Consider the following 13237-nt stretch of genomic DNA (forward strand, 5'->3'; position numbering starts at 1 on the left):
AAAGCAAAAGTAATTGACAATTTTGCTGAGTAGATGATACTACTTCAAAGCATTTGCAAAACAAAGTCAAAAGACGTAAGTCAAAAGACAAAGCAATAGCATTTATGGAGGTGTATCAAACTCTACAATTTGGAATTTCTCATTAGAGATTTTTCCTTCTCCACTCTGTACTAGAGTAATGATCGACAGAATTTTTGTCATCACACTTCTCTAGCTGAAGAAGCGAACTGAAGCTGAAACAGAGAAAATGCAAAACAACAAATAGAGTTTACACTCTTAAAATACAAGTTTGTGTTTTTACAGATATTTGCCAAAAGTTTAATCCTTTGATTGCATTTGGTATTATCCTTTGCAATCTTTAGATTTTCCAAAGGCTTTGGCCTGTGATACACAAAATGGGACAATATTCTTTTACAGAGTTTGTGAATCTCCGGTTTGATTTCATAAACAGTACACTATGTCACTAGGATAAGATAAAAATATTTTATTATAGGCCTACTTCAGTAAGTCTTATTATGTCGCTCATGTGATGGTAATTTGTTACATAAAAAATTGATAGTGAAACCTTAGTTCCGTATAATTTGCCGTCAATACATATTTTCGTTCCTGGATTCCGTTACCCAGTTCTATCACCTGGATTTCTCTAGTGGCTCTTTGACACAGACTTATTTACGTAAAAAAAATTCCCGTAATAGTCCCAATACTATCTATCCAATAGCTGGATAAAGAATGGAGTGAGATGGACAAAGTGGAAAACCACGAGATACCACTTTTTCATCCTACTGATCCTCAAATAATAATGCTATTCAACATTAAAAAACAGTATTTTTATACTTATCAGATTCTATAAAACGTACACAAAAAACACGAAAATATGATCAATAATAATATGAAATATCAATAATTATACTATTGTTAAACATCTAAAATAGAAAATAATAGGCATATGTATCACTTATATCACTGGATTTTCTGAGTATGTGTCCACCCAAACAAAACATCAGAACAGACTAAATTCAGAAGCAGAAATAGAGCAACAACTTTCTGCCATAAAATCATATAGGCCTAAGGGTCTTTTTTTTAACTTTCTAGTTGCTTATCTAAAAAGCAATACGTTTACGAGAATAAAATTTTGAATAAACATTTCTCGTTTGAAGGGGAAAAAAATAGCATTAGTTATTTTTTATTTAGCGTAGGTTACAAAGTCAGTTTTTGTTTTTATTAAATAGGAACCCAAACTTTTTTTCAATCAGATTCTGATTTTACGCACAAAAACCAACTTTTGTCCGAATTATAATTTTTTCAAACCCTTACTTTTACAAAATAGGCTATTTAATAAAACTGAAAAACATTGGTAAATGGTAAGACAGATTTTTTTTGTTCACTTTTCACATACATCCGCCAGTCAACTTATTTCAAGAAGTACTAACTTCTTAGTCCTACAATGGTCGTGGAACTATTAATTGTTAAAACGAATTTTTTATGTTTATGTGAATAAATAATAAGTTATTAATAGCATTTGATAACAAAACAAAGAAAATGAATAACCCATGGTTAAACTCTAGGTTCCATGGGGGAAAAAGTTTGAGCAACACTGCTCTAGAGAACAATTGCGTTTCAAATATGAGATCACAGTGATAGTAGTCATTGTGGTGGCAATGGTGATGGTCGTGGTGACTATAATGACTGCCATAATAGCAATTTTCTTTTTTCATTTTCATTTATTGTAATCCATAGATCTTACATCAGCATTAAAGCATTAAGATGTAGAACAAGTCAAGCTTTACACAATTTCTTGGCAAGATGACATGAGGCCGAGGATTTGCCGTAGATTACCTGACATTTGCCTTATGACTGAGGAAAATCTCGGTAAAAACCCAACCAGGTAATCAACCAAACATGAATTAACCCAAGCCCGAGCACAGCTCCATATCAACAGACAAGTGACTCTGCCGACCAAGCTACGCTGATGGCTCGACAAAAATGTACAATATATTATTACGATGTACTGAAGTACATATGATATTTCCGTGCAGAAATTCTACGTCATCATATGATGATGGATGAGTGGAACAGAAAAAAAATTCTCTCCGACACTGGGATTTGAACCCGGGTTTTCAGCTCTACCCACTAAGCCACACCGAATTCCTATCCCGATGTCGGATTGAATCCTCTCAGTTTAAGTTCCACCTCTTGGATTCCCTCATGCACTGCGTCATAGATGTATGACAGTGGCACAATGTCCATACATGTGCAGAGGTGCACTCGTTATGAGTGACTAAGTGGCCGAGATCCGACGGAATAGGCGCCTTCTTAAACCACTAAGTGATTATTTTTCGCATATCACATATTATTACGATGTACAGAAGTACATATGATATTTCCGTGCAGAAATTCTGCGTCATCATATGATGATAGATGAGTGGAACAGAGAACAATACATAATAAGTAGTCGAACTATACAAAAGAATATACAATACATAGCAAGCAGTGGAAATTATACCAAAACACTAGATAAATTCAATTCACAAGCCTGAACAATAATTTTGTTGGAAACATTTAAGAGTATGTATCAAGTGCTCAGTTTTGACAATTTCTCAGAAGCAGATAATGCAAACTGTGGCTCAACATAGCAACATTGCTAACTTACAACGTAAACTGTAAATTAATTTCTAATTGTGAAAAAAATTAAACAAATACGATTAAATTAAAAGAATTCTACATAGATGACTACAAATAACTTATTAAGACATGACTACAGGCCATCACCACAATACTAAAATTCGATTCTACCACTATCCATCCCTCCTCCTAGATTACTCTTCTCCAGTTATCTATTTACTCTCACCTTTTCAGTAATGTCATTTGAGCTATCACTGTTCATTTCACTACCAGACAGTATTTTTAAAGGACCATCTGTAGCATTCTTTGGCTTTGGTGTTAGTTTACATATATTGAATGCCTTTCTTTTTTTAGCCTTATTCCTATCACTTTCACCGCAGCTCTGAAAATGCTCTGGCCCACGACAATCCATCATGTCTGTTTCTTCTGAGTCTATATCCAGAACCATCTGCTCTTCTTCTACATTAGCACTGATATCAATTCCAATGGTACCATCATTATTCAGATCGCTACCAGAAAGAATTACTACATTACAAACTGTAACATTTCTGGAATTTACTTCAGACATGGATGTTAATTTACACTTATTAAGCTCTTTACTTTCTTCAGTCACTCCACTATCACTTTGGTCGTATCTCTTAGAAGCTAGTACATCAGAAGAATTTAACATAATATTTATATTGTGTGTTTTGATGCCTGTAACAGGCATATCATATACACCAAGAAGCTCTGGCTCTTTTTTCACTTCAGTTCTTGCACAATTTTCAACAGTGCTGTCACTATTTAGATCACTACCAGATATAGTTACTTCAGAACAAATTGCACTATTCAAGGCATGAAACTCTGAGTTTGGTGCTGATTTTTGTCTACATCTATTCCTTTTTCTAGTAAATTCATTCTTTCTCAATCTCTGATAGTGTTCAAAAGTGACATCACTACTATCTGAAAGTGTATCCTCAAGACAGCATATTTTCTTGGAATTTACTTTACAGTTTGATATCCTTTTACTGCAGACATTACTTTTAGATTTCTTCTTTGAACTTATTTTCCTGTAAGTTGTACTTATTCCCGCTTTATCTGAATCACTATTTATAATCATTACATCAGTGCTATTTTGAATTTTTTTCATATGTTTACTTTTAACCTTAACTTCTGATTCCTCTTTCAATTTAATCTCAGTACATTCGTCATTGTCACAAGAAGGTACCATTATAATTTGTTCTTTTCCCAATCCAGTACAATTCAATATAACTCTATTGTTCCTATCCTTAGATACATCTTCTGCCTCTTTTTTCACTCCAGCTCTTGCACAGTTTTCAACAGTACTGTCACTATTTAGATCACTACCAGATATAGTTACTTCAGAACAAATTACACCAAATAAGGCATGAAGATCAGAGTTTGATGTTGATTTGTGTCTATATCTATTCTTTTTCCTAGTAAAAAGTTTCTTTCTCAATCTCCGATGTCGTTCAACACAGTCATCACTGCTATCAGAAAGGGTGTCTTCAAGACAGAATAATGTCTTGGAATTTACTTGATGACTAGATGTTATTTTACTACAGGCATTACTTCTTGATTCCTGGTTTGAAATTATTCTCCCGTAATTTTTATTTACTTTCACTTTATCTGAATCACTATTTATAATCATTACATCAGAGTTATTTCGTGTTTTCTTCACATGATTACCATCAACCTTAACTTTTGATTCCTCTCCCAATTTAATCTCAGTGTATTCATCACTGTCACAACAATGTACCATCATATCTTGTTCTTTTTCCAATCTTTGTCGTTTACATTTAGTACTATTCAATGTAACCCTATTGTTCTTATCATTAGACACATCTTCTGGCTCCTTTTTCACTCCAGCTCTTGCATAATTTTCAACAGTGCTGTCACTACCTAGATCACTACTAGATATAGTTACTTCAGAACAAACTGCACTATCTAAGGTATGAAGTTCTGAGTTTGGTGTTGATTTGTGTCTATATCTATTCCTTTGCCCAGTAAATTCTTTCTTTCTCAATTTCCGATACTGTTCAACACTGTGATTAGCACTATCAGAAAGTGTATCTTCAATACACAATACAGTCTTGGAATTAACTTGATGACTTGATCTTATTTTACTCCGGGCATTACTTCTTGATTCCTTCTTTGAACTTATTCTCCCATAATTTTTTCTTACTCTCACTTTCTCTGAATTATTATTTATAATCATTACATCAGTGTTATTTCGTGTTTTCTTCATAGGTTTACTATCTATCTTAACTTTCGTATCATTCGTATCATTAGACACATCTTCTGGCTCCTTTTTCACTCCAGCTCTTCCATAATTTTCAACAGTGCTGTCACTACCTAGATCACTACTAGATATAGTTACTTCAGAACAAACTGCACTATCTAAAGTATGAAGTTCCGAGTTTGGTGTTGATTTGTGGCTATATCTATTCCTTTGCCCAGTAAATTCTTTCTTTCTCAATCTCCAATACTGTTCAAAACTCTCATCACTACTATCAGAAAGTGTGTCCTTGAGATTGAATGTTGTCTTGGAATTTACTTGACTTGATTTCATTTTACTCCGGGCATTACTTCTTGATTCCTTCTTTGAACTTATTGTCCCATAACTTTTTCTCACTCTCACTTTGTCTGAATTATTATTTATAATCATTACATCAGTGTTATTCTGCGTTTTCTTCATAGGTTTACTGTCTATCTTAACTTTTGATTCCTCTCCCAATTTAATCTCAGTGCATTCATCACTGTCACAAGAATGTACCATTATATCTTGTTCTTTTTCCAATCTTCGTCGTATACGTCTAGTACTATTCAATGTAGCCCTATTGTTCGTATCATTAGACACATCTTCTGGCTCCTTTTTCACTCCAGCTCTTGCATCATTTTCAACAGTGCTGTCACTACCTAGATCACTACTAGATATAGTTACTTCACAACAAACTGCACTATCTAAGGTATGAAGTTCCGAGTTTGGTGTTGATTTGTGTCTGTATCTATTCCTTTGCCCAGTAAATTCTTTCTTTCTCAATCTCTGATACTGTTCAAAACTCTCATCACTACTATCAGAAAGTGTGTCCTTGAGATTGAATGTTGTCTTGGAATTTACTTGACTTGATTTCATTTCACTCCGGGCATTACTTCTTGATTCCTTCTCCGAACTTGTTCCAAAGTAATTTTTCCTTGCTCTCACTTTGTCTGAATCATTATTTATAATCATTACATCAGCGTTTTTTCGTGATTTCTTCATATGTTTACCGTTAACGTTAACTTCTGATTCCTCTCCCAATTTAATCTCAGTGCATTCATCACTGTCACAAGAATGTACCATTAGAACTTGTTCTTTTTCCAATCTTCGTCCTTCATGTCTAGTACTATTCAATGTAGCCCTGTTGTTCTTATCATCAGATACGTCTTCTGGCTCCTTTTTCACTCCAGCTCTTGCATAATTTTCAACAGTGCTTTCACTACCTAGATCACTACTAGATATAGTTACTTCAGAACAAAATGCACTATCTAAAGCATGAAGTTCCGAGTTTGATGTTGATTTGTGTTTATATCTATTCATTTTCCTAATAAATTCCTCCTTTCTCAATCTCCAATACTGTTCAAAATTCTCATCACTACTATCTGAAAGTGAATCCTCGAGATTGAATGTTGTCTTGGAATTTACTTGACTTAATATCATTTTACTCCGGGCATCACTTCTTGATTCCTTCTCTGAACTTGTTCCCCAGTAATTTTTCCTTGCTCTCACTTTGTCTGATTTATTACTTGTAATCTCAGTGCATTCATCATTGTCACAACAATGTACCATTATAACTTGTTCTTTTTCCAATCTTTGTCCTTTACGTCTAGTACTATTCAATGTAGCCCTATTGATCATATCATTAGACACATCTTCTGGCTCCTTTTTCACTCCAGCTCTTGCACAATTTTCAACAGTGCTGTCACTACCTAAATCACTACTAGATATAGTTACTTCACAACAAACTGCACTATCTAAGGCATGAAGTTCCGAGTTTGGTGTTGATTTGTGTTTATATCTATTCATTTTCCTAGTAAATTCCTCCTTTCTCAATCTCCAATACTGTTCAAAACTCTCATCACTACTATCTGAAAGTGAATCCTCGAGATTGAATGTTGTCTTGGAATTTACTTCACTTGATATTTTACTCCAGGCATTATTTCTTGATTTCATCCTTGAACTTTCCTCTCTATTCATTTTTACTTATTCTCACTTTGTTTGAATCACTATTTATAATATTTCGTGTTTTCATATGTAAACTGTTAATCTTAATTTTTTATTCATCTTTCATTTAATCTCAGTGCATTCATCACTGCTACAAGACTGTAACATTATATTCAGTTCCTTTTACATTCTTCGACTTTTATGCCCAGCACTATTTATTGCAACTCTATTATTCCTATCGTTATAGGCCTATGCATGACACAGATTTATTGCTGTCATATTTGGCTCTTCCTCAAAATTTAGTACTTATTTCCACCAGTATCACAGAGATTCACTGCTTTAGGTTTTAAAGATTCGTCACTATCACAAAGATTCACTATTTCAAACTTCGATTTTTTATTTATTTCATTATTTTGTTCACCATAACAACCAACTATTGCATCACAAAAATTATCTGTTCTCATTTTTTGCTCTTTTCCAAACTCCAGTGAGCTACTTTCACCACTACGATACAAATTCACTGCTATAATTTTCTCAGATTTGTCAGTACCACAAAGATTCACTGCTTCCAATTTTAATTCATCTGTTATTTCGCTATTTTGTTTGTCATAACAGTCAATAGTTCTATTACAAACATTAATTGATCTTGTTTTTGGATCTCTGTCAAAATTGTGTGCCTTTCTTTCATCATTCATATTCATTATCGCAGATTCATCAGTACCACTCAGGTTCACTGCTTCAATTTTGACTCAATTGTTCTTTCTCAACTATTTAATTTACTGTAACAGTTGACAGTTCTGTAACAAATATTTACTGTCTTTATTTCTGCTTCCTTTTCAAACTTTTGTACTTCAGTTTCATCATTATCACAGTAATTCACTGCTCAGCCATTCCAGAAAAATATATGCCAAAATCTGAAAAATTAAAATTTATTAATATAAACTAATATAGGAAGATCAGGCATAAGTCATGGCACCTATTTTTTTAAGCGATGGTATCACAATATGTCTTCTGTCTTATGTTGTATGGCATCCATAGTATGTGGTCGTACCACTAGATGGCAGTGTGATGTATAGTTATCGCACAGAGAGCAATGTGAATTCAGTTGTGTGTCGACCGCTGTGCCAAGCATTCATAGTACAAGTATATGGTTGCAACACTACGGGAATGGCAGTGGAATATGGTTATTGTACAGACAATGATGTTATATGTAGTAATGTATAATGCAGCTGTGAGTTGACCGGCCACTATGCATAACGGATGTGAACCAATGGTTTTTTAGGGTAGTTATGTTTGCTGTAATGCTATTCCAACTACGTAATAAACACAAGCAGCTTGATGCTATATCGTTTAAGGATGTTCGATCCCAAGCCTACTCTACAAGTACAAGTGTGTGTGTGTGTGTGTGTGTGTGTGTGTGTGTGTGCATGTGTGTGCATGCGCGTGTGTTTGTGTGTGTGTTAATGTCCCCATCCAACAGACAATAAATTCACTATTACCAGTGATATGTCTTCTCTTCATATGCACTGCAGAGAGATTTGGAAAATTTCACCCAGGCATACTGGTGCACAATTTTACATGAAAATCTCTGACCATATACACCGGGAATCAAACCCAGGCCGATTAGTCTGGAGGCAGATGGGCTACCACAAAGCTAACGCAGCAGACACGAAGAATTAGTTGAGAAATTTATTTCCAGCGATGAGGTCATCTTCCAATTAAGTGATAAGGTGAACAGACATAGGCCTAACATTAAAGTGCTGGGAACTGAGAATCCTCTTGCTCTTTTGGAACATGTGTGGATTTCTCCAAAATTAACGTCTCCTGTTCTGTATCATGTGATAAGATGCATGGACACTTTTTTTTGCGAGAGACAGTAACAAGACTTAACTATCTCGATATACTGACACAATAGTTAATGCCACAGTTCTTGGAAGATAAACCTGGGTTATCTTTCAACAAAACGGAGCTCCACCACATTTTCATCATGAAATGCATCACTACCTAAATGAGCAACTTTCACATTACATTATTAGGTGCACCTCAGCTGATGATCAGCATCTTATCCAATAGCCTCCGTAGTCACCTGATCCGATTCCTTGTGGCGTTTTTCTGTGGGGTTACATTAAAAATCAGGTTTATGTAATACCCTTGCCAGTCAGACTTGAAGATCTGAAGGACCAGATCACTGTGGCTGTGGTTATCACTAACCAGGAAAGAGATGGATTAGCATAATGGCATGTGTCATGTGACATGGGAAGCATAACTCAAATATTTGTTGCTTAAAAAAACTTGGCGAGTTAAGGTAGACATTCACTTACTGGAATGGATTCATTTGGAGCATTCAAATTTTTATTCTTGGCACTAATATTTTTAAACTGAACATTGCTCACTTGGCTGTATCACCTCTGCTCACATTACTGGATTCCATCCAGAATTCTGGCCAGAGAATTCTAGGCAGATTTCCATGGATCAAGATCAAAGCAAAACTAATCATGACAATATATCGATTGCAAGGTCTCCAATCGCGATAATATTGAAGGCTTAAATGAAATGGATGATGCAAAACTTACTTCGTTTTTTCTTCTACTAAAGCCAATACAATTAAAAATGCATCCTCCTTAGAGCTAATCATTTTATTTCCAAGTTTAATCCGGAATACTACAAGGAATTATTGCTTTCGATCAAGTGATAAACAACATTATTAGATGATCAATATGGAAAATTTAAATTATGTTTTATTTAACAATGCTCGCAAATGCTGAGGTTATATCAGTGTTACCGGAGTGCCGAAATTTTGTCCTGCAAAAGTTCTTTTGTGCGAGATCGTGCGTATTTGCTTGTTTTCCGCACAGAACCAATACACGGTAAGTGTGAAATACCACATTCAGTATTCCCAACGTAACACACATAACAATTTCCCTCTTCTTACCGCTTAAGCGTGACATTCATTTTACTGCTTTAGGCTTTTAACATATTATTTTTAGAGACGTTTAACATAGTAATAATTATAAATTGGAAACTTACCACTGCAATTTCACCTAAATTGCAATGTCAATTATTGTTTTTAAATATTTGCAAAAATTAAGCCTGATACAAGTAACATTAAGGAAGCTGTGAAAAAATCAACAAGATTCCAGATGCCGATGTTATTACTGCAATATGTTATATAAATAATATTGTTAAAATATTAAAATGAAAAATAAATCATTACATAACCTTACCGCTTGTTTTAAGTTCGCATTTATAGACTGGGGGAAAAAAAAAGACAGATGTATATCACGGCCTGCAGGAGTATAGTAAACACAGAAAACATTTTATAGCAACAATGTTGAAGAAAGATATTTTGGTGTTCCGAAGTTGCCGTCATTAAACAGAAACCAACATGGAGATTTCATTGCAACTAATTAGAAATTCGTCTTTCAGGTATGTAATAAACGATCTTCGCACAAAATAATGTACGATACACGAGCGGTATGTTTGTTTTCATGTTCTCAGAAATTAAAAAAGCTCAACTACGTTTCGCTTTTTCAATCTTTTCCTCGACCATGAAAACGTCAACATATCACTCTTGAAACGTATATTACTATTACATGCCAGTAAATCTACTAACGAGCCTGTTGTACATCACATTTAGATGCCATCGACCTGGGCCGGAATCAAATCTGCAACCTCGGGCACAGAAGACCAGCACTTCAATATGGAAATGCAGATAAGTGAGTGATATTGTAATAAAAATCCGAATGAAACCATTCCAGCTAGTGAGTGCTTACCTTTACTCTTTTCATCACTATGTTTTGCTGTTGCAAGTCCCATATCAAGTGTACAACATGAAACTGGAATCAGGAAGATCATTTGTAGTTGCGATGTACAGACTATAGCTAACTCTGGTTCTTAACTGAAATGTTTTTTGTATTTCAGATTCAAGCACAATACCTTCTCTGGGTACTTCTGAAGAATTACTGATAACATTTCTCTTGGATTCTGATTATGAATTTGATATCCATTTTTCGATGCAAATAAGTATTTGACTGACTCATCTGATTTTAAGACAGAGCAGAGGAATAAGAACCCAAAAGAATATATAAAATACAATACACTTAAGTAAGGACCAATGAAGAAGAAATTAAACATGCCAATACACCTAGTCCTAAAAAGACACAATCTTAAGAATTTAAGGGAGGGGTGTAGAAATTCATTAAAGCCGTGAGATAAAACAGATAAAAGAAAATTAGTAAATGAAAAAAATCTCTGAAACTACTTCAAGACAGCAGAGCTAAATGTACCACAAAAATCTCCATAGAAAATCAACCCAATCTTTGCTATATCTCTACATCACACACAGGACTGACATCTGATTTACGTTTTGTTAGGATGGGTTAGATGGATTAAACAAGGGGATAGCTAAGTGGCAGGAGGCCGAGGTATGTGACAGGGTTAGTGGGTTAGTTTGAGGAACATCTGAGTGTCGTGAAGTGAGAATGATTTAAGTGTGTTTTCTCTCCCGTGTGTAGTGTGGGGAGATCTCTAAGTTCCACCGAAAATCGATTGACAATATTTAAGAGATACTGCATACTAAGCAATTATGACAGGTAATATACCTACTCTTGTTTTCTCAATGATATATTAATCAAAAGGCTACATCTGAAACATGCGTTACCACTTCGGATTAAAAAAAAAGCACAGAATGGTAACACATAGGTACAGCTTGAAAATTCGTAAAAACGAATTTTTTATTTGCAGAGAACATTTCCCTAAGACCAGGAAAGTATTTCAGGCCTGGCAGGCCCTGGCAGTATTTTTGTAGGCTGGGCGGCACCTGAGCACTTTTCTGATTTTCATATTATCGTCGAAAGTTGTATTTATTAAAAAAAATGTTTTATTCATATTTAAACAAGTTCATACTCAAGTCTCCTTTGTGGACCTAACAACCTCTCTATCTAGATTCGAACTCACGTATTTTCTTCTGACATTTCATAGGTATTCCTTTGGAAGAGATGGTGGTGGTAATATCTACTGTGGGTACTACCGAAATCCCTCAGCCAGGGCACTTTCTTTTTTAGAAATACATCGCTGTCTAAGACAATAGATGAAACAACAAATTTTGTAGACACAGTGAATCTAAAAAGCGTTTATTTACATGTAGATGTGATCTTCAGACCTTTGATTGTCGAAAGTGGTAGTATCTTCAACAAACAATTTGCCTGAGGTAAAACTTCAAGTCCGTAGACTATTCACCGTAAGTCAATTCCGTATAACAAAAGTAGTAGTTGTTATTACACGCGGTAAACAAATGTCTGTCTGTCTCTCTGTCTATCTATCTATCTATCTATCTATCTATCTATCTATCTATCTATTTATTTATTTATTCGAATGACAGGTACATAGATAACTTATCTTTTACCTAAACACAATCTCAAGATTAAAACAATTAACTTTACTTAACACAACTTAAATTTAAATTTAATGAAGGAACTAAACAAAATCCTTAAAGAACTAAAAACTAAGAACTAAACAGAGGCATGAGGCTTCTCGCTCTGTGATGTAGTTCATGCTGTGGGCAATTTTATGGTTTATGGTGCCTGTACTGTTTACTTTATTTTTCTGAACGTACCCTGATCTTCTCCTCCGCTGATTGGAGGAACGACACGCACCGCCGGCCTGGGCTTGGAGACCGAGCGAATGTTCAGTTGGTGAGACAATTCGACGCAGTTACGACTTCAAGAGGGAACGGGTAGTCTCCCGTCTCTGCTGAGATAGTCAACTCATCGTATTACGTGGTTCCGGTGGTCAGGGTGACCCCGCGGATTTGGATAGCTGGGACTATCTGGCACATTCTGTCAGTGGTTTTAGAGCTGGACAGCGTTGGAGATGATCCCTATTCATTACTTCTTGAAGGTCACAAAGGGTACAGGTTGGATGTTGATAAATACCAAAACGGTGGAGATGCTGCACCAAGCAGTCATGACCAGTTGCAAGGCGGAAATGCACTACTGCCAATCTTCTTGGTCCGTTAGGTATTGATAGAAGGCCATTTAATTTGACAAATGAAAAAATGTTATCAGTTGTATAAGCAAATATGACTGACGGGCTAATACATTTGAAACTGACAGGAATTCCATAAGCTGAAGTTACATTCAAGAAATGTTATGCTGATACTTGCCACATTTGTGACAACTTGATATGCAATGTTATTAGATTGGCTGCAAATTCTAACGAGAGAGAAAAATTAGGGCTCATTCCAAGAAAACCGTTCGTGCATGCGTAGACCTAACCTGACACAATCAAACCTGTAAACAACATAAATCTGTCAAAAAAGAAATTTCCCAACGTCAGATGAAGGTAAAGGTAGTTCAAATTTTCCGTACTTATGTCATTCTTGCACGCATCTCTATTGCAGGCCAACGTGCT

The 13237-nt window shown here is 35.2% G+C and overlaps 1 protein-coding gene across 3 annotated transcripts in view; it reads right to left on the reverse strand.

Moving 5' to 3' along the window:
* Positions 1–13237, reverse strand: part of mms4 (Methyl methanesulfonate sensitivity 4) — a 64029-nt gene that overhangs the window by 41844 nt on the left and 8948 nt on the right. Inside the window, exon 1 of one of the 3 annotated variants that reach the window (XM_069830838.1) lies at positions 2849–7716. The exons of 1 other annotated variant lie outside the window; for it this stretch is intronic. In XM_069830838.1, the coding sequence (XP_069686939.1) occupies positions 2849–6859 (4011 nt within the window). In that variant the 5' untranslated portion in view covers positions 6860–7716. Of the gene's footprint in view, positions 1–2848; positions 7717–13237 lie in introns of those variants that run through there. One more of the 3 variants, XM_069830837.1, reaches the window with a different exon arrangement.

Source organism: Periplaneta americana, chromosome 7 (genome assembly GCF_040183065.1).
Source record: "Periplaneta americana isolate PAMFEO1 chromosome 7, P.americana_PAMFEO1_priV1, whole genome shotgun sequence".
Classification (NCBI taxonomy): Eukaryota; Metazoa; Arthropoda; class Insecta; order Blattodea; family Blattidae; genus Periplaneta; species Periplaneta americana.